This window comes from Haliotis rubra, unplaced genomic scaffold (assembly GCF_003918875.1).
Source record: "Haliotis rubra isolate DU_JTF1 unplaced genomic scaffold, ASM391887v1 Scf370, whole genome shotgun sequence".
Lineage (NCBI taxonomy): Eukaryota > Metazoa > Mollusca > Gastropoda > Lepetellida > Haliotidae > Haliotis > Haliotis rubra.
Window position 1 is genome coordinate 528616 of NW_025767047.1, and position 22952 is coordinate 551567.

General features: G+C 42.4%; 1 protein-coding gene and 1 non-coding gene across 2 annotated transcripts in view; both read right to left on the reverse strand.

Annotated features, from left to right (window-relative positions):
- Nucleotides 1-2152: 2152 nt before the first annotated feature.
- LOC124285929 (dolichyl-diphosphooligosaccharide--protein glycosyltransferase subunit 2-like) overlaps nucleotides 2153-22952 on the reverse strand; it is an 88855-nt gene continuing 68055 nt past the window's right edge. Inside the window, exons 11-20 of the mRNA XM_046722205.1 lie at nucleotides 20582-20699; nucleotides 20360-20451; nucleotides 19877-19991; nucleotides 17362-17451; nucleotides 17117-17221; nucleotides 16513-16596; nucleotides 16051-16146; nucleotides 13045-13120; nucleotides 10077-10206; nucleotides 2153-2343 (exon numbers count right to left, since the gene is read on the reverse strand). Coding sequence (XP_046578161.1) covers nucleotides 2331-2343; nucleotides 10077-10206; nucleotides 13045-13120; nucleotides 16051-16146; nucleotides 16513-16596; nucleotides 17117-17221; nucleotides 17362-17451; nucleotides 19877-19991; nucleotides 20360-20451; nucleotides 20582-20699 — 919 coding nt within the window. The 3' untranslated portion in view covers nucleotides 2153-2330. The remainder of the gene's footprint in view (nucleotides 2344-10076; nucleotides 10207-13044; nucleotides 13121-16050; nucleotides 16147-16512; nucleotides 16597-17116; nucleotides 17222-17361; nucleotides 17452-19876; nucleotides 19992-20359; nucleotides 20452-20581; nucleotides 20700-22952) is intronic.
- On the reverse strand, nucleotides 13341-13556 carry LOC124285943. Its single transcript, XR_006900918.1, has one exon. It is a non-coding gene; the product is annotated as a small nucleolar RNA SNORA73 family (small nucleolar RNA).

The following is a 22952-nucleotide window of genomic DNA, read 5'->3' on the forward strand; positions in this document are numbered from 1 at the left end:
TACCAGAATACCTGAATCTGTCCTGCCTAGCTCATAAGGACTTCAGGCACAAAGTGAGCAACTTATTAAATGACACAGCTGAGCAAGTTGGGTTCAACACTACATTCAAAATATTCCAGTGCCAGTAAACTGCAGTTAGAACAAACAGGGACCAGTAAGTTTAGTTTGTTCTAATCATAGTTTGTTCTAAACATAGAACCATTCTAACTCAAACATACAGAATGACCGGGACCAGAAATTATGTCACGTCGGTTTGGGACGGAAGATTGAAATATTGCACTTCTGGACACACTCCTCATATACTGCTTATGTGCAGTCTGTGAACATTGAATGACTATATGATGAACTATGGCATCCCTAATACCAGCTTTGGTTGCAAGGAAATGTGGTCGGAAATAATTGCACTAATGCCAATGCCATTTCCAAAAACTTATGAAGTTTTAAAATAACATGAGGTACTTCCAGACTCTGACCTCAAGTATGATACTCCTTATGACAATTACCTCAAAGGTCATAACAATGTTTACAAACCTGAAAGCTGACTTCAACCTGTTAAGTGAAACCACAATCAGCTCTTGAAATTTTCAACGGTCAAGGTCACATAGAAAAAAGAATTGTCAAGAGCCATCTAAAGCTGTTTCCCCATGGGAAGAATAATCTCTAATGCTAATAGTCTGTGTGTGGTAAATGTTAGAAGCATCACCTTACCTGGTGGTAGATGTAAATCATAGTCCCGTTATTCAGGTTTTTCTAATGATCCCAGACAGGATCACCTAAACACGGTTCACAGAATTTTGATCCAATTACAAAGATGGTTTCCATTTAACTGTTTACAGTAAATTATGAAGGCAACTGCTGTGAACTTATCATGAATATATGGGTGATGAAGTTTCCTCACCAAATTCTGCATTATGACATTATTCTGAACTTGATTGGGCACACACTCATGACCACCTGACAAGCAAATATGCACTTTAACTTGACTGGTATTGCACAAGGAGAGTTCTATGGATATACAACTTCTTTATTTAATATAACATGAGTGAAGTTTTGGTGTAGCTTCTAACACTTATCAAGCAAGTGATATACAATACTGAAGGCAAGGTTATGTATATACATAGTAAAGTTTGAACAATAAGTGATTGATGTACAAGGTTGGAGGATGCTTACACAAGAAGGCAATTGTTACACAAACAGAATAAGCTGGGTGGGGGTGGCAGTGAAGCCAGTCATATGACAATATGACAGACAGGAGAATAATGGGATTAAGATTGCTTGGTGATGAGTTGGTTGTAGGTAGCAGGGATGTAATATTCCAGCAATATCACGGTGGGAACACAGAAATGGGCTTCACACATTGAACCCATGTGGGGAATTGAACCTGTGTCTTCGGCATGACAAGCGAATGGTTTAACCACTAGGCTACACCGCCATCCTATACAGGCAGGGTAAATGGTACATGTATTTATTATATATAGATCTTCAGCAACTTTTTCTCACCAATACATCTGCCATAGCAACAATCAGATCATATCTTTGCGGATAACTTCCTTGATTGGCATTTTAGAAGTTGTGAAGTACAGTTAACAAAGGGAAAGTCCTGGAAGCCAGAGATGTACAAATCAAAGGGTGTAGTTTCAAAAGGAGATGTTTCTACAGTTAATTGGGCTTGGTAAAGGAGTGCATCATAAACGGGTGGCATGAAATAGCCTGATGGTGTGCTTTTGGTGTTTGATGTGAATGTGAATTAAAGAAAGTTGCTATCCATAAACTTTGTCAACATCTTTTCATATAAGATCAAAACTCCCGCTCAGAGAACTATATACGATGTTGCCTTTCAGTGTCAACTAATCAATTTCAAAGGTTTGAGTGAGGTTTTACGCCGCTTTAAGCAATATTCCAGCCGGGGACACCAAAAATGGTCTTCACACTTTGTACCCATGTGGGGAATTGAACCAGGTTTTTGGCGTGACAAGTCAACGCTTTAACCACTAGGCTTCCCACACCGCCCGTCAAAGTCTATTTTTGCAAAGAAAACTAATTGCAACAGCATCATCAACTGGTGACCACATTTCAAAGCAACATCATAACAAAACTGAAATGTTTCTTGATCACATCAACTCAAGCAATAATACAAACAACAAGGTAGGAGTAAATTAAAAATGTTTAATACATGCAAGATGACACTTTGGAAATAGACAACAATTGTAAGCATGACATGGAAACACCCATTTCCACAATTTGTCAACATAATGATGTGCAGCATATAAATGTAAGACTTTTTTCATGATTTAATAATCTTAAATGTTTTACTAAATTCTTCTTGTCATCTATGCTGTTTTTCTGAAATGAAATAAAATGATATTGTCAATAATGGCACACTCTGACAACAACCTTATGTAGTCTAACATGAGATTTGTCTCAACCACTTGTTCCAAACCATCTAAGCTGGTCCAGTGAACATGTGGATGAATTTACTTTATGACATCATGGAAGGACCATTTTCAGTAAGAAACAATGATCCATGAAAATGTCAACTGGACTTCCATAAATTATGACATTAGTTTTGACATTCATAATACAGTCATCACCATAACACGGGTCTTGGGGTCCATGGATGACCCCCCGCGTTATACATAACATAGAAGAAAGGCCAAGTAAAATCTTATTTTTCTTGTGCATAGCACAACTGCTATTTCATGTATTGTGCCCGGTCAAAACGATGTATCGTCGGAGATTATATAACAAACAAACTTTGAAAATAAGAACAGGAAACTTGCAATCAAACATCACATGACATGTATTCGTATTGTCAACTGAGCCGGAAGAGCAATCAGCTGTGTACACATTTTGCTCTAATCTATCAGCGATTCAGTTAAAAACCATCCAAAAATATAACTTCAAAGAATTTGTGAGCATAATGCAATTATTCTATGTACATATTTAACATAATAATTAACATAAACTTAGCACTTTGGTACGTAGCTGGATATATTTAAATATAAGACAGGTTGACAATTAACTTTCTTTTATAGGAGCCACAGGTTACCCAGTGGTTTAACTGAAATTGGGGTATTGCAAAGGGCGTTATTGCGAGGGGTGACTGTATTCATATACCCATCCTGACAACACATAGCTATTTCTTTCTTCAATTCAATCAGAGAACACACAGCCTAAAACATGCCTCTTCTACATCTTTGTTTGATGTTCCTCTTCCAATAACTTTTTTAGGGATGCATCCGCTTTTTACAAAACTGGGCCAATTGGCACACAGGTTTCAGAAAGTGGGCTTACATTTATCTCAAAATGGGCCAACATGTTTTATGATTTGTAACACATTATCGATGCTCAATAATTGGAAATTATAATATAAATTGTATATTTATATACTTATCCTAGCTCACGACTTGCACCTCTCTCTCTTGCTTCGACTTTTAGTGGAACGACTGTAAACTATTTTCTATAGGCCTCCTTGTCCATTCGCCCGTTCACTCCATGCTGCTCTCCTTAATTAGCTTCCTAGTTCCTAATAAAGCTTGCAGCATGCTCCACTAATTGCCCACGTGACTACCTTGAATGATCATTCTCATCTTGGAGCCAACGTTGTAATCTGAGTAGTGGGAAGGCCGGGCGGGCATCCATCGCGTGAGATAGGATAAGTATATAAATATACAATTTATATTAAAATTTCCAAATTTTTAAACTTATCCTATCTCACGACTTGCACTTATCCCACGGTTGGATGGCAGGCCGCAGTTTACCCTTCTGTCTGGACAGTGCGAACAGCTGGTCTTGGAGCTGTGTGGACTGATGACAACCGTAGATAGCGATGTACAAGGGAGGCCTGTTACGCATGCATGCAACTCCTATGCTTGTAGTGGGTTCTCCGGAAACCCCTTGGCTTACTAAGCACAACGACTCCCAGGGAGATGGGTGCTCCCGAGCGATGTGGTGTTCGGCCGCAACCTTGTATAAGACAAGGGAAGAACTCCGCACGAAGCCCTCGCCTAGCCACTATTTACAAGGTACCCCCGTAATTAAAGTCTTGCGACTAGAATCGGGCCAGCCCTTGCTTCAAGAAGGCCCTCCAGACACCGACCGAGGGTGAAAGAGAAACAACTCGGCATCTCCGAGGTTTAACGTTCAGTTCCGGGCAGCAGCAAATTGACCCTCACTCCTCTGCCTAAGCTTAGTCAAAGGATGTGCCCGGCAACTTTGGACGCAGAACGCAACGAAATCCACTGGAATTCGGGAGTGTCACACTTAACTGACGTAATTGCTCCGTGGAGTAGAGGTCAGTAAGCGTGAATGTCGAACACCTCTGCATCGTCATACTGATTGTGCCTCAGGTCCATAGGGCCACGCTAGGTGGCCGTATTCCGATGCCTTGGTATGGAGGCCAAGTGAAGTAGTTCTTAAACCCATATAATGAGAACAAAAGTTTGAGATCCAGTTCAACTTTTATTCAGTATATACAAGGAAGAAGTAACGCGAATGCGGGAACCATCCCTCATCTGTGTTGTTAGGCCAATGTTAGCTGCTGAGCCAGTACAAGAGGTCCGAACTGGTGTAGTCCCTGGACATCCGTGACAGACAGGTCTTGCAGGTAATGTGAAGAGAAGACCGTATCAGAACGCCAGAAGCAACCTTCCATGATAGCGGTCAAGGAGCAGTTGCTAAGGAGGGCCATCGTCAAGGCTAGTGCACGAGTCTGAGGATTGGAAGCGGCTGGAGGAGGCAACCCTGCAAAAGTGTAGGCTCGCAGGATCGTGGCACGCATCCAGAAGGCCAATGTGGTCCGGGAAACCTCAGTTCTTGAAGGTCGACAAGGGTATGAAGAGGCGCTTCTGTAGCCGTCGACGATGCTTGGAGGCAGCAAGGTAAACGTGTAGAGCCCTAACAGGGCTGAGTGTCAAATCTTCATTATCATCAGGACCAAGAATGGTGGACAACGGGGGGAATGGTAAACATCCGGTCCGGTTGCCCTGGCAGTTGGTTTTTCGCAATAAATTCCCAGCGGAAACTCAGGAAAGCCTTGCCATGCTTCTTCCGCTCCCGATTGACATCAAACGCATGGAGTTCAGATATAAGAGCAGCGGTAGCCACTTGAATGTCACTTGTTTGAAGTCCTTGTCTTCTAAAGGTTCATAATCAGTAGAAATCATATGACGAAGGACGACGGACAGATCCGAGGCCGGAGGTCTGAACTTCCTGGACTGGTCAGAGAGTCTATAGGAGCGTAGTAGACTCTGCAACTTGGGAACAGTGGAAATCTTCGTGCCTGTGGTGGTAGCCAAAACCGAGTTGATGGCGGCTAAGTAGGTAGCTAACGTAGTACCCTTGAATTTCTCAGTAGTGCGGAGATGCTGGAGAAACTCAGCAACAACCTGAGCTGAGATGGAAGTGGGAGATGCAATTCCCCTAACCTTGCAATAGTCTTCAAACTTCTTCCACTTGTTGTCGTACAAGGCACGGGTTGAAGTACGATGGGTTGAAGTGATAGCTGTGGCTACTCGGCGAGAATAGCCCTTAGCTATGAGAGACCTCTGAAGATGCGTCAAACGTGTAGATTGAGGGTCTGAGGTGACCCGTGGCACAGTTCCGAGTGAGGGTGAAGAAGTAAGTCGTCCCTGTTGGGAAGCGGTACTGGGTTTGGCTCTGCCAGGCTTCTTAGGTTGATGAACCTTGTGGCGAACAGATTTATTTGAGGCCTTGATAATGGGTAGATCATCAACTGAAAGATCTGGGGCAGTAACTTTCACTCTGCCGGGGGACAGTCGGATGGATCAGAACAAGGCATTTTTAACCCCGGGAATATGTCTGGCTCTGGCTACAATGTTGAGTGAGTCGATGGGATTGAAGAACCTGATCGCCCATTGTAGCAGATTCGCCGAGCCTGTCGAGCCTAAATGATTTATATACCAAACCACTGTCGAATTGTCTGATTGGATCAACAGACTGGTTGATTAAAGCTCTGTTGCCCAATGTGAGATGGCTTGAATTACCGCCTTGAAGTCCAGCTCGTTTATATGAAGTACCCGTTCAAAGGGCATCATAGAGACTCCGGCGCAAACATTCCGTTCGTTGAGTCACCATTGAAGGACTGGATGAAGTGGTTCTGGAAGGCAAATTAGTTCCTTTGGGTTGTCGGCCTGAAGGTACGGGCGTAGAAAACGCTGTATCAGCCGAAGTTGGAGCTGGCCTCTGTACGTTAAGGCTTGAGCTGACGTCAGGAGGCCCAGTAGCTCCTGCCACTGTCGTAAGGTTCTCGCCTGAGACAGTGCTGGAGGAATGCATTGCTGAATCTTTATCCACCTGTCGTGAGGGACGAACATCATCCCCTGACGAGTGTCTAACAGTGCTCCCATGAATTGGAGTGTCTGAGTAGGTATTAGTTCCGATTTCGCGATGTTTAACAGTCTCCCTAACTGTCTGAGCAACGTGGTGGTGAACTGTAGCTGGCGAAGCAATACGATCGGATCCTGTTGAGCCTGGAGATCTGTTTCCTCTGCCACAGCCTTGAGTGGATGCGCCACGAAAAAGATTGTGTAAATCCGGATTGGTAGGGGTGAACTGTGCAGTTTGACGCTGTTTTAATGAGTCCTGGAGCTGTAACTTCTGTATCTTTAACAGTTCAATCAAGACTTGAAAGTGGGTTTCTTTATGAACTTTAGTAGATACTTCATGGATGCTAGCATTGAAGAGGGAGTCAGTAAACCAAGGCTGGAGAAACAGTTCTGTTTTAAATCGCTCCTCCGATGAACAGATGTTAAGGGGTGCACGTCGGTGAACAGCAAGAGTGTAGCCCAAAAAATGAGACAACTGATCCAGGATAATTTGGAACTGGTCCAGAGCTAAAGTCATGCATCCTCGAATGAAAGCGTCTTGATCAGAATAAGTATGCTCCAGAGCAGTGTTCACAGCGTCGACTGCTGCAATCACGCAACTAATAGATGGCAACGTCTTTCTCACAGCTGAATCCATGTGAGCCAACTCTCGGTCCTCAATAAGGTAGGTCGAAGCAGCCTGTTTGCCACACAGGGTTCCAATATCCTCATCAACTGTTGGAGCCTTAGAGATTTTTGTTAGGCCCTGGACACGAGAGGTAGATGGATTATATCCGGGAGCAGAGAATCATTCCTTAATTCGTTTCAGGCTTTGAAACCATCATTTAGTGTACTGGATAATTTCAGAATACAAGGTCGAGGTGGTAGGGTGATGGTAGACCAATCCCGGTTCCTAAGAGTATAAGAGTGATCCAGGTCATCTGCTGAAGTACTCAAGTTAAGTTGGAGCTTCTCAACAATCCAAAGGAGTACCTGAGGTGTCTCAACTGCTGCAAAGCTACCCCCAGGGGTAGATAACTCAGAGTGAGCGGGAGATGCAGGCATGGCTATTTGGACTGGATCAATCTCAGGAGGTGGACCAGATGAAGAGCCAGGAGCTACCGAAGCCGGATGGGCTGGAGTAGAAGGCTGTATTTGGTTCCAGGCTGAGGTTATGGCCCTGATCATCATATTTAGATCCGGAGTCGCTGTGGGAGTGGGATTGTTATCAGGTTCCCATGACTCAGCGATGATCCTAGAGTGAGTCGAAGGATTCTCAGAGCGTGTAGACGGAACATCGTAAGAGACTGTAGGCCTATTAGTGGTATCAGAGCAATGATCAATGATCAATGAGGAACTGTATCGAGATCTTGACATGGTAAGTACTGAAGTAGGTTGGTAAGCCAGTGATGGCTAGGTGATCCGGTATGATATGAAGAACTAGTCCGGGTCGCTGTAGTTCTAGTTGGTGATCTGGTTCTGATTGGAGCTCTGGTTCGACCATCTGAATAGGATCGGCCATGAGATGTGGATCTGTACTGTGATCCCGATTGGTCAATGGCTCTGTAAGGTGATCTAGATCGTATAGGTGACCTGGGTTGGAAAGATGATCTGGATTTGTAAAGTGATCTGGATAGATTTGATGCACTAACTGGAAACTGTGGTGGTGATCTGGATCTATAAGGTGATTTGGATCGAACAGGTGATCTGGTTTGCAGTTGCGATCTGGCTTGATTTGGTGATCTGGATCTGTTAGGTGATCTACCTTGATGTTGTGATCTGGATCGGTTCGGTGATCTGGATTGGTCTGGCGATCTACTTCGATGTTGTGATCTGGAGCGGTTAGGTGATCTGATTCGAAGTTAAGATCTGGATCCATTCGGTGATCTGGATCGGTCCGATGATCTACTTCGATGTTGTGATCTGGATCGGTCCGGTGATCTGGATTGGTTAGGTAATCTGGATTGATCAGGTGATGTGGATCGATCCGGTGATCTTGATCGTCACGGTGATATAGATCGGGTTTGTGATGGTGATCTGGATCTTGAAGGTGATCTAGATCGTGAAGGTGATCTAGAATGATGTGGTGATTTGGATCGGCGATTAGGTGACGAAACCGTTGAGTGTTGATTCATGATGAACGCCCCCCAGCGATGCTGTTGTAGCCAGCTCCGTCCGGTTCTATGAACTGTGGGGGGACAGTTGGCTGGTTGAACACAGTTGGCCAGGCTCCAAACAAACTGAGACAGTCGAGGGGATATGTACCGATGATCTGGATGATGATAGTGTCAATCTAAGGTCCCCTGGTAGTGTAGATGGGACAGGCAACGATGAATTATCGATCACAACCACCCGAGAGTGATCTGACGCTATGGAAGGAGGTGATTGATGCGTACGAAATAGGTGCCGAACGTCCTCAGATAAGTAAGAATCTGATGAAGCGTCCATAAAATCCTCTTGAACCACAGACGTCGCTCTCTTGTGTGAAGGTACAATTTTCTGTCGCTGTAACTTGATACGCTTGGCAGGAGTGGGATCAGATTCTGTTGATTTCCTGTCCCTATCGGCGATCCTCCGGGAGCAAACACGAAGGTAGGCCTTAAAAATCCTCATCTTTTAGTGAATTACACTAGCCACATCGTTTGTTCCAGTCACATTGTCCAATCCAGTCACTGCAAGAGGAGTGAGGGTCAAGGGACGAGGGACGAATAATTCGTCTTGCATTGAGAACAAACTCTCCTTTTCCTTGACTGATTATCTGTTTTCCCCATGATGTTAGGGTGAAATAATGTCCCTAATATACAGCACGTCCACACAGTCGTGCGACAAGAAAGAGAATGATCATTCAAGGTAGTCACAGAAGCAAGAGAGAGAGGTGCAAGTCGTGAGATAGGATAAGTTTCAAAATTTGGTACATTCATTACCAGCAAATTAACTTTTGTCATAATTTAATGCAAAACATGCACGTCATAACTCCTGTTTTGTCATCACATCTCAGCCACACAGTCTTTCAGCCATTTTGCTTAAATGATTGTTTATTTCTTTTCTACAACATCACCTGCCATTTCAACATCATTTTCTAAAGGCATAAAAGAACACTTGTCAGCGGAACACTACATGCAGTTTTGGCATTACTGTCGCTGGCAAGGTGGTTACTACAGCCATTCTCAGCACTGGCTATCACCTGATCAATTGACTTGAAAAAAACCTATGACTTTCATCTGCCTTTTCACTGTATTAAAAGATCCTTATTAGTGTGAAATTTGGTGCACTGATTTTTCAGTTTGTGGAAGTAAGAACAACTGTGTATATCCCGCTTTTTAGAGTACTACACTGTATCATGGGAAATGTATTTTGCATGACAAACAGTTGTCTAGACAGATTCAACAAATCTTTTGAAAAACGTTTTTATACTTTTGGTTGTAAATGAAAAGGAATAATGTCCCTGATTAATGCATTCCAGTGTTCATTGCTGGTCACCTAGCAAAGACTATTGTAGCGAACACCAACTGCTCCCACATAGTTGGAAGTTGGGAAGGTAAACAAATAGCGGATAGACAGAAATATATCACCAGGTTGCCACAGGTTGATGCCATCCTACCCCACACCTTGTCTGATTCCATCTCATGGAAGATTCCTGCAATCATCTAAGTGCACTATTGGAAATAAAATGGCCTTTGAATATTTGTGCTTGTATGGTATCTAGCATAGTGAACTTCACTAGCAGCACAGTGAGATGTAACTACTCACCTTTTAGAAGCTAAACCACTGAGCAGCTTGTTACCAAAGAGGAATGTAGGTATAGCTAGTAGTCCCAGATAGCGCAGTGTCTGGAACATGTTCAGCTGTGTCCAATAGCAGTAGTAAAGGCCAAAGATAGCTGCAACAATCACATGACAGTCAGCCCCGAAAGACTTTAAGGAAACATGCATCAGTAATGTAGCTCATCTGTATATTGTTAATATCTCATATGATGCTAGGATATTTATATATAGTGCACATATCCACGCAACTAGTACATGCTCAAGGTGCGTAAGTGTTCCCTTGATAAACGGATGTCTTTTTTCCTTGCATTCTTTTAACCAACTCAACTCCTGGGGAGTATTCAACACAAACTGATAAATAAAACATGTAATACCTTACAACCACCTTGTTAATACTGATAAGTCTCAGAGTTGCCTCTCATGAGCAGACAAACATTTGGCTACTTCACCACCCCCATTATCAAATCTGTTACCCCAATATTAAACCTTTCATGTGACTTCTCGCAAACAGGTTGTCACACGCACGTATCTGACATTAATGAAAATAAATTGCCACTATCCAATGCAAAATGGGGTCTTGAAAATAGGTCTGATCCAATACCATCAAGTCACAGTAGCTTACCAGAAACCTTGTAAGTCAGTTTTGAAGCTCTACTGAAGGATATTTACATTTTTTAAGATCCATCAAGTATTTGCTCAGTTTGTATGTTTCTTGTCTTAAAGTAAATTCAAGTTCGAATTGAAGTTGACAGCAAGCTTGACAGTCACTAAAGTATTGTCAGAAATAGAAAAAAATGTTTTTAGGCTGTTACTCTCTATCCCTAAAATAGCTTATTATGTTGAAATGACCCACACCGACCTAACTGGGCATTCAATGGGATGCGTAATAGGATATCCAGAAAAGCATGTTTACTCGTAAAGTCTTGCAAAACTTATTGCAAACAATACCAATAGCTGCTGAAAACTAGATTAGACTATAGGTGGCAATAAAGTAGCTCAGCCTGTTATGACGAAGGACTTTCAACTCTGAAATGCATGTGCTGCCTAAAGGGGTCATCTCAAAGACAATTTATGCTTTTGATACCGATAGAAAAGCTAAATCAGCCACTGTATTACATGTCTCAAAATATAAGGGTGGCATAACCAACCACAGATCAACAGGACTGGGTAATATTTGTAAATTGTTATGACATGCTGCTTACTTCCCCAGTTTAATTCCCCTAAAGGATTATCTTATCTTAGCTGGTAGCTCTATCCCCCAGCTCAACCCCAACCACCGTCTGCGACACCCGTCCTGATTTTGCATTTGAGATGACACCTCCTACCTGTTTGTTTTTATAGTGATAGCGAGACTCCATTGTAGCTACATCCTTAATAGTTCCAGTATTAAAATTATTTTTTATGTCCGCTATGGTTTATAATGAAGGTAAGTCTAATTTCAAAATGGGCATTTAAATAATGTCATTTGTAATACAATATAATAAAGCCATGCACACTAATTTGCATAAAGCCATGGACGCATTGCTCATTTCTGCACTAATCTCTCCTCAGTAAAGGCCTTTGTCTACGTTTCCTATCTCGCTACTACTGAGACTGTAGTTAGGCCGAACTTAGTTTAACAGATATTTCACGCTTTCACATTAACTACAAAACTTGTAGATATAAATGTGATAAAAAAAAAGTTGTTTTTTCCCCCCTATTTCCCACAGTACTTTAAAGGTCACATGCAACCAAAAAATCAAACATAATTAAAACACAATTATCACTTATTCATGACATATAATATACATTGCTGGTTATGAAAAAACATAAAAACAAAATTATAAGCGTACAATCGCAAATCAAAAGTGCAATATTGTGTACTTCGGTTTACTTCCCAAGAAACGAAGCAGCCGGGATACCGAACCCAGTCAGAGCGGGTGGGTGTGCACTCAAGTGTAACGGCTGGTTCATTTGCAGATGACTTCACGGGTCATTGTGTGTGTATATATAGAGATGTTGGGTTTTGTAAATACATGCTCATTATTTGTGTATAACATTTTACAATCAACAGACATCATAACATGTCATGTGTACAAGTATCACACCTGCCTGTCTGTGTAATTACATAACGTGACAGAGACCGAACTCGGGCCATAAATCAATGCATTTTGTTTAGGGTGTATAGCCTGATAGGTGTTAAGTTCAAATTGCATGTGGTCAGTGATAGCAGCTGTGTATTGAATATTGTCATTAGCAGACAGGCAGGCAGACACACAGGTGTCAATAAAACAAGACATTGAGTTTTGTCTGTGACAACGACATATCTATATCTCAGTTAGAAATTCTGTCAACGCTAAATAATGACATTGCTTTTAAGTATCGAACTGAGAAAGTGTCTCGGTAAGAAGAACGTGTGGTGAAATAGACAAATGAAATTATATAAACAGTTAATTTACTGTCATAACATATAAAAAGCTCACGCCTGTGAGATATCAACAAAACATTAGAAAAATAGCTCACACCAAAGCGTTCACCGAGTATTCACCCGACAACCCGCTTCCAAGCAGCGCGAACCTATTTACTTGCGCACGTGCTATGAGCGCAGCCCAGCTGTTGAAACCCGTTTTCCCCAGAAAAGTCTGGGGAAAATTAGTGAAACGTTTGAACTCCGATTTCGCGCGTTTTTTTTCATCGCATTATTTTTCAACTTTATAAGTTGAATTTGCATTTTTGACGATTTGTTTCGGTATGTCCATACCGAAAGGTATCAGAATCTGCAAAGTTGTGTTTTACGTTGCATGTGACCTTTAACGTTATGTCACTAGGATGTTCACTGCTTGCAAAAACACTAAGAAATTCCACATAATTACACTTAAAACCAGGTAACAACAGTGTTTGCTTGTGTTTGAGATTTCAAGCATGCACAGACAAACAGCTGCAATGCCGCAAACATGTTGCTCATGTTAACTCACCTCCAAGGCAGAGATGGAATCCAATGGCGCTCAATGACACTGGGAAGTTTGATATGTTCACACCAATTTTCAGCCACTGAAAACAGCATGTGATAGGTCATTCTCCAATTAGCTTGCACACACAATTCTTGCTTGCATAAACTAACATGCATAAGACATTCATGCCTGTGAAAGACTTATCTCGCAAAGTTAACTTCATTGGCAGCACAGAAACAAGTACAACAAATTTAACAGTAAATTTCTGTGCTCTGTAATAAAATTTACACCAAAAAATATTGAGGCAGTCCCAGTGAATAAGATGTCTCCTGCATGGTTTGTCTCCCCTGTCACTGCCACACAGTGGCTCAGAGAAGTCTATGGAATATGCAGGAGCCAGCCCACACCCAACAAACAATGGGGGACTGGTTGTTGTTGTGGAAAGGGCATATACCTCACACCCAAACGGGTTCTCAGCTCCCATCTACCACACAGACATACATTGTAACAGGCAGGGCCTGAACACTGGATGTCAACATTGGTATGTGCAGAGAAACAGTGCTGCTATGCTTCATTTCTGGCCAATTCTTTATTTAAAAAAAGTGTTAAGTTCAAAACCCCAAGAATAGGAAGCCATTTGGTAAGCTTCAATCAGGCCATTCTGTGTCCTGTAAGACATTCAAATGGTATTATTAAGTATTCACACTTCTTGAACTGAACTGAGAATGTTTTCTGCTCTTTCAGTGGAGAACTACGGTAATATGCTTAAACTGATATTGTAACTAGTGTTTCTTGTTTCACTCTTCTGGAAGCGCGTACATTGTAGATAATGAAAAGTGGTATAGTGCAAATGAGATCGTACAAGACACATTCCACAAACATATTACAAGCATTTCTGCCTAGCTCCCCTTTCACATCAATCCGAAATATAACCACAACAAAAAAGACAGTATGGATGTCACAGCAAGACTAAAGAAGGACTATAACAACAGCATCACTGCAGCCAAATGGTAGCAGGTTATTGCTGTCAGTCTGTAGCAGTGGTTGAGTTATTGCTGCCAGACTGTAGCAGTGGTGAGTTATTGCTGCCAGACTGTAGCGGTGGTGTGTTATTGCTGCCAGACTGTAGCGGTGGTGTGTTACTGCTGCCAGAACGTAGCGGTGGTGTGTTACTGCTGCCAGAACGTAGCGGTGGTGTGTTACTGCTGCCAGAACGTAGCGGTGGTGTGTTACTGCTGCCAGACTGTAGCGGTGGTTGAGTTATTGCTGCCAGACTGTAGCGGTGGTGTGTTACTGCTGCCAGAACGGTGGTGTGTTAGCTGCCAGTGGCGGTGGTGTGTTAATGCTGCCAGAACGTGGCGGTGGTGTGTTACTGCTGCCAGAGCGTAGCGGTGGTGTTACTTGCCAGACTGCTGCCAGAACGTAGCGGTGGTGTGTTACTGCTGCCAGACTGTAGCGGTGGTGTGTTACTGCTGCCAGAACGTAGCGGTGGTGTGTTACTGCTGCCAGAACGTAGCGGTGGTGTGTTACTGCTGCCAGAACGTAGCGGTGGTGTGTTACTGCTGCCAGAGCGTGGCGGAACGTGTTACTGCTGCCAGACCGTAGCGGTGGTGTGTTACTGCTGCCAGAACGTAGCGGTGGTGTGTTACTGCTGCCAGACGTAGCGGTGGTGTGTTACTGCTGCCAGAACGTAGCGGTGGTGTGTTACTGCTGCCAGAACGTAGCGGTGGTGTGTTACTGCTGCCAGACGTAGCGGTGGTGTGTTACTGCTGCCAGACGTAGCGGTGGTGTGTTATTGCTGCCAGAACGTAGCGGTGGTGTGTTACTGCTGCCAGAACGTAGCGGTGGTGTGTTACTGCTGCCAGAACGTAGCGGTGGTGTGTTACTGCTGCCAGACTGTAGCGGTGGTGTGTTACTGCTGCCAGAACGTAGCGGTGGTGTGTTACTGCTGCCAGAACGTGGCGGTGGTGTGTTACTGCTGCCAGAGCGTGGTGTGTTACTGCTGCCAGAACGTAGCGGTGGTGTGTTACTGCTGCCAGAACGTAGCGGTGGTGTGTTACTGCTGCCAGAACGTAGCGGTGGTGTGTTACTGCTGCCAGAACGTAGCGGTGGTGTGTTACTGCTGCCAGAACGTAGCGGTGGTGTGTTACTGCTGCCAGAACGTGGCGAATGTGGTGTGTTACTGCTGCCAGAACGTGGCGGTGGTGTGTTACTGCTGCCAGAACGTAAGCGGTGGTGTGTTACTGCTGCCAGACTGTAGCGGTGGTGTGTTACTGCTGCCAGAGCGTGGCGGTGGTGTGTTACTGCTGCCAGAGAATGTGGCGGTGGTGTGTTACTGCTGCCAGAACGTAGCGGTGGTGTGTTACTGCTGCCAGAACGTAGCGGTGGTGTGTTACTGCTGCCAGACTGTAGCGGTGGTGTGTTACTGCTGCCAGAACGTAGCGGTGGTGTGTTACTGCTGCCAGAACGTAGCGGTGGTGTGTTACTGCTGCCAGAGCGTGCTGCCAGAACGTGAAGCGGTGGTGTGTTACTGCTGCCAGTGGTGGTGTTACTGCTGCCAGAACGTGGCGGTGGTGTGTTACTGCTGCCAGAACGTAAGCGGTGGTGTGTTACTGCTGCCAGAACGTGTGGCGGTGGTGTGTTACTGCTGCCAGAACGTAGCGGTGGTGTGTTACTGCTGCCAGAACGTAGCGGTGGTGTGTTACTGCTGCCAGAACGTAGCGGTGGTGTGTTACTGCTGCCAGAACGTAGCGGTGGTGTGTTACTGCTGCCAGAACGTAGCGGTGGTGTGTTACTGCTGCCAGAACGTAGCGGTGGTGTGTTACTGCTGCCAGAATGTAGCAGTGGTACATTAATGCTATGGAACTATTGTTGATGTATTACTGGAGCGTGTGTTAGTGGTGTAACTGTTGTGTTACTACATAAGCTCTGTTTTATTGATGGCCCTGATTACACATGTCATGTATTACTAGTGTATTACCACTGCCAGACAACATTTGTGGAGTACTACACAGTTGGTGTGATACTGACCAGACCCAGCAACACAAGGATCGGCAGCAGCACCAGTGCTGTGAAGGCAAGGGACACCACAGTCGGTGGACGCTTCTCTTCAGGATGGAACTTATGCTGCAGTGTCAAGAAAACATTTCATTACCAGCTGCACAAGAGGAATATATGATTGTAAACTATCATCATGTCACAGTAAAGTTCATGTCTCCCGGAACGATAGCCTTCGAACCATGTGCACTAAAAAGATGGCAGCCCTAAACCAAAAATTTCTTTTTATTCTTAGAGACCTGAGTTTTTTCTGTTTAGTGCTGAGGGAAGAAGGAACTCTGTTATGTATTTGACCTAGTGATTTCATGGAGCCCTATGCCAAAGGTTAGAAAATGGCTAGGTCACTTAAAAAATTGGATTTCAACATTGAGCAAGAAAGATAATACAAATATACAATAGTAAAGGTCAGACTTCTCCAACATAACCTGGGCTTACCTTGATTTCAGGTTTCTTGGCATACTGGCTCTGTGCCTCTCCCACTGATGCAGCTCCCTCTGGGAAGGTAAGCTGGACATCCGCCTAACACACAAGAAGACATTTTTAGCTACAGTATCAATACAGGTTCTCCATTCTGGACACAGACACACAGAGTGGTTGTTGTGAGCTTTAGACAAAATGATAATATTATTACAAAGGCTATATAAAGGAATCCTGTTTGTTAAAGCCTTACACACTATCAAAGTTTGCATATTTTGTGGAACTGAACTGAAAACAGCATTTTAAGACTTATATGCAATATCTTTAACACCATTCTTAACTCCTATTAAAAACACCTCTACAAGATCTAAGAATTCGTTTCTTGCACCAACAACATTTCTAAACATGTCCCGGAACGGATGTCAAGGATTATATTTGTAGAACAACAGTAAAACACTCTTATGCCATAACATTTTGAGGCAATAAAGACCTAAACATGTCAGAAATTAATTATGTTAAAATCTTGCCACAAACTTCAACTTGCAATAAACAAATTTCAAGAACAGAATCTCTAAATGGTAGGGCAAATCACCCTGCCTTACACGCCCACAACATTTCTCACCAGGATCCAGGAGAAAGGATTTTCAATAACAGCATCACCAACAATGAGCTCCATGCTGTATTTCCCAGATAAGTAGCCAAATTCCTTGGCACTGGCACCAACATCCTGTCAACATTCACAGAAGACACATACTACAGGTAACATGTTTCCATACTTCCGGAATGCTTAAAAACAACATATCATTAGATTATTTTCACAAAATGTACTTGCTTCAGGTGATAAACCTATTTTCAGTTCTTACTTACCAAGTCAAACTTCATGGTTTGTGAAGAATCTGCTTCAGTCACAAAGATAATCTCCTGCTTGGTCTGCACATTGGTTAGTCTGACAAAGGCCTGCAGTCATACATGAAAAATAGGATTACATTGCATCCCAGTTAACATGTGAATAATGCCCATTTGACAGTATCACTGTTTTGAGTATTATGCAGAGTTAAAGACTTGCACTGTATCCCTTAATATGAACCATCTGCATCTGATAAAATGCACCCAGTACAAAATGAAAAAGACAGGATAAAAACAAGAGTCATCAGAAGATGACATATCCCCCCGGCCCCCACATCTTTGAAAGAACAAATCATCTGACAGTTACTTAAAGTCCAGCTTGATTTTAGACTAAGTGCAAATCGTTTCCATGGAAATCATGAAAAAAATAAATGACAAAAATCTGCAAATAGCAAAAGGCACCACTTTGGGATCTGCCTCACATATCTGCCAAGTTTTGCTGAAAGATATTAAGAAGTTTTCGCGTTGTGCTCCGGAAACAAAACCTACCCCTCCCTTTTGAGACTAAGTCCAAATTGTTTCCATGGAAACTGAGAAAATAATAAATCACAAATATTATACGGTTTTTGAGTTGTGCTCCGGAAACGAAAGCAATCCTTACTTTTTGAGACTAAGTCCAAAATGTTTCCATGGAAACCAAGAACAATAAAAATGCCAAAAATCTGCAAATAGCAAAAGGCACCACTTAAGGTTCTGTTTCATATATCTACCAAGTTTTGTTGAAAAATATTATACGTTTTTTGAATTGTGCTCCGGAAACGAGAGCAATCCTTACTTTTTGGGATTAAGTCCGAATCGTTTCCAAGGAAACCGGGAAAAATAAAAATGCCAAAAATCTGTTAATAGCAAAAGGCACCACTTTAGGATCTGTTTGATATATCTACCAAGTTTTGTTGAAAAATACTTAACGGTTCTTGAGTTATGCTCCGGAAACGAAGCCCACCCTTCTTTAAGACTAAGTCCAAAACGTTTCCATGGAAACCGGGAAAAATAAAAATACTGAAAATCTGCAAATAGCAAAAGGCACAACTATAGGATCTGTTTGATATATCTACCAAGTTTTGTTGAAAAATATTATACGTTTTTTGAATTGTGCTCCGGAAACGAAAGCAATCCTTACTTTTTGGGATTAAGTCCGAATCGTTTCCAAGGAAACCGGGAAAAATAAAAATGCCAAAAATCTGTTAATAGCAAAAGGCACCACTTTAGGATCTGTTTGATATATCTACCAAGTTTTGTTGAAAAATACTGAACGGTTCTTGAGTTATGCTCCGGAAACGAAGCCCACCCTTCTTTAAGACTAAGTCCAAAACGTTTCCATGGAAACCGAGAAAAATAAAAATGACAATAATCTGTAAATAGCAAAAGGCACCACCTTAGGCTATGTTTGACATATCTACCAATTTTGGTTGAAAAATATCGAACGGTCTTTGAGTTATGCTCCGGAAACAAAATGATTACGGACGTACGGACGGACGGACAGACGGACGAGGCGACGACTATATCCCACCGCATTACATGCCGGTGGGATAAAAACCAAGAAGACAAAGTCATCAATATCCCCCGCAATGGCAAAATACTCTTCATGATTATGTCTACGAGTTATGATTATGTCAAATATTTAGGTGTGTATATAGAAAAGTGGAAGGAGAGTATTGAAAGGTTTATAAAGTTCTGCTCCAGAAACTTGTTGCCAGGCGTAGCACTATCAAAACCCAATTTACAGTCTATGTCAAACTTGTTGCCATGGAAAAGCCAAAATTTCATTTTATTCAGGAAATTCAAAAATATTTTAAAAAAACTACCAAAAGGCACCAGTACATCACCAGACCAATCTATGTGCCAAGTTTGGTGAAGAAATAGTAAACGGTTTTAGAGTTCTGCACCGGAAAAGAGCACTACCACCAATTTCAGTCTAAGTCGAACTTGTTGCCATGGAAACGCCAAAAATATTTTATTCAGAATTCCAAAACTACCAAAAGGCACCAGTACACCACCAGATCTATGTATGTGCCAAGTTTGGTGAAGAAATATTGAACGGTTTGAGAGTTCTGCTCCGGAAAAGAGCACTACCACCAATTTCAGTCTACGTCGAACTTGTTGCCATAGAAACGCCAAAAATATTTTATTCAGAATTCCAAAACTACCAAAAGGCACCAGTACACCACCAGATCTATGTATGTGCCAAGTTTGGTGAAGAAATAGAGAACACTTTTAGAGTTCTGCTCCGGAAAAGACAAATGTGCACGGACGCACGGACGGAGTCCATTTTAATACCCCCCGCAATACTTGAAACAGATGTGCTAGATATGATAACCATCTGAGAATGTCAGCGATCCAGAAACATCAAAAACAGACCACCACTGATTCATGAACATTCCTGATGACTAACTCTTTGGTCTACAAATTCATGTTGAAATGGCTTCTGCCTCAGGAGGACACTGTTTTACCTTTTCAGTGAAAGCAAGCCACTGACCTGATGAGCTGTAATGAGCTTGCCTGACACTTTGTCCTTCAACTGGAACTTCATAATAATCTTCTGGTGGGAGTCAGCTTCTTGAGTTTTGGCTGCCTTGCTTGGGTGCACAATCCTGATGAAAGAAGTTATATTATGTTTTTATTTGGTGCACCCAAGACACAGTAAACCAGCTAAAACAGTCTGGAGATGACAATCTCTTAATGAAATACAACACTCAACTGAGCTTGACCACCAAATCCACATAGTGGCATCTTATGACATACGAGCAATGCCAATGAACAGGAACGGTTTTTAATGGATAGACAAGCTTCTAAATGCCACTCAAAGGAGGAGCAATCCTGGTGTCTTATGAAATACTGAGAATGAACAATGAAATATTTGCATCTAATAACAGCAATAAAGACAATATAACAATTCACACAAAAACATTGGCAAAGCTATGTGACACAATACATTAGAGGTGAAAAGGATGGTTCATACTTTGTGGTCCTGGCTGCAGTGGTCTGGTCCTTATCTGCAACACCTATCTCCACATTCTCAACAGACACTTGAGTTGTCACCTTGACATCCACCTGACAAACAGCATGCATGAACATATAGTGAAACAAATAGCAATGTGAATCTCTTTTTCAAACAGTTAAGCTCCTGCATCATATAAGAGTAAAACGTTTACATGAAGCAACCAGGCAATCTGACACCTACCTCAGCTCCTGAGGTGCCAATAAGACGACTATCAGACTTCTGGGGGGAAACGGAAATAGTCAACTTGTAGAAGCCACGGGCTGGCTTTGACTGCATGAAGTCAAGCTCGTACAGAGACCTACAATTACAAACAGAGTATGCAATGTCTGACTAAAAGTACAAAACAGATGCAGCAACTGAAATCTTAACTTAATGCAACATACACAGTCAAACCATTTTAAAACCAACTTACCTTAACTTGTTCAAGCTGACTTGCACAACTGACTGACTGAGTTTGGTTTTACGCCACTTTTAGCAATATTCCAGCAACATCATGGCTGGGAACACCAGAAATGGGCTTCACACATTGTACCCATGTGGGGATTCGAACCCGGGTCTTCGGCGTGACGAGCCAACGCTTTAACCACTAGGCTACCCCAGCGCCCTGACTTGCACAAAGTGAACTTAGCACTATGACTATCTGAAGTCTAAGTTACATTACGCAAGTTGCAATCACAGTAGAAGGGTTTAGGCAAGTAGTGCGGAAAGTGTCAACAGAAGGAGGATCAGGGCAGGGACAAACATTGTCACTACGGTGACATAATCGCCCACCGCAAATTATCAAATCAAACTTAACAAGAAGACAAAGTCATCAATATCCCCCTCAATGGCAAAATACTCTTCATGATTATGTCTACGAGTTATGATTATGTCAAATATTTAGGTGTGTATATAGAAAAGTGGAAGGAGAGTATTGAAAGGTTTTTAAAGTTCTGCTCCAGAAAGGAGCACTATCACCAATTTCAGTCTATGTCAAACTTGTTGCCATGGAAAAGCCAAAAATATTTTATTCAGAATTCCAAAACTACCAAAAAGGCACCAGTACACCACCAAACCAATCTATGTGCCAAGTTTGGTGAAGAAATAAGGAACGGTTTTAGAGTTCAGCTCCGGAAAAGAGCACTACCACCAATTTCAGGCTAAGTCACACTTGTTGCCATGGAAATGCCAAAAATATTTTATTCAGAATTCCAAAACTAACAAAAGGCACCAGTACACCACCAGACCAATCTATGTGCCAAGTTTGGTGAAGAAATAGTGAACGGTTTTAGAGTTCTGCTCCGGAAAAGACAAATGTGCACGGAAGGACGCACGCACGGACGAAGTCAATTTTTAATACCCCCCGCAAAACGTGTTGCAGGGGATAACTACAGTGAATCGTTTGTGAGATGTCTCGCTGACAAGTTTAAAGGCCACATGCAACCAAAAAATCAAACATAATTAAAACACAATTATCACTATTCATGACATATAATATACATTGCTGGTTATGAAAAAACATAAAAACAAAATTATAAGCGTACAATCGCAAATCAAAAGTGCAATATTTGGTACTTGGGTTTACTTCCCAAGAAACGAGGCACCCGGGATACCGAACCCAGTCAGAGTGGGTGGGTGTGCACTCAAGTGTAACGGCTGGTTCATTTGCAGATGCCCTCATGGCTCATTGTGTGTGTATATATAGAAATGTTGGGTTTTGTAAATACATGCTCAATTTTTGTGTATAACATTTTGCAACCAACAGACATCATAACATGTCATGTGTACAAGTATCACACCTGCCTGTCTGTGTAATGATATAATGTGACAGAGACCGAACTCGGGCCATAAATCAATGCGTTTTGTTTATGGTGTATAGCCTGATAGGTGTTAAGTTCAAATTGCATGTGGTCAGTGATTGAAATTGTGTATTGAATATTGTCATTAGCAGACGGGCAGGCAGACACATAGGTGCCAATAAAACAGACATTGAGTTTTGTCTGTGACAACGACATATCTATATCACTGTTAGAAATTCTGTCGACGCTAAATAATGACATTGCATTTAAGTATCGAACTGAGAAAGTGACTCGGTAAGAAGGACGTGTGGTGAAATAGACAAATGAAATTATATAAACAGTTAAATCGGTAATCTACTGTAATAACATATAAAAAGCTCGCGCCTGTGAAATATCAACAAAACATTAGAAAAATAGCTCACACCAAAGCCTTCACCGAATATTCACCGGACAACCCGCTTCCAAGCTCCGCGAACCTATTTCACTGCGCATGTGCTATGAGCGCAGCCCAGCTGTTGAAACCACTTCAATTCCCCCAAGCGCTGGGGGAAAGTTAGTGAATCGTTTGAACTACGATTTCGCAGGGGGGTTTTCATCGCGTTATTTTTCAACTTTATAAGTTGAATTTGCATTTTTGATCATTTGTTTCGGTAAGTCCATACCAAAAGGTATCAGAATCTGCAAAGTTGTGTTTTACGTTGCATGTGACCGTTAACAACCTGAAATCTTCAAAGTGAAAATCAAGGTCAAGGTCACCAAACCTGACTGGGAAA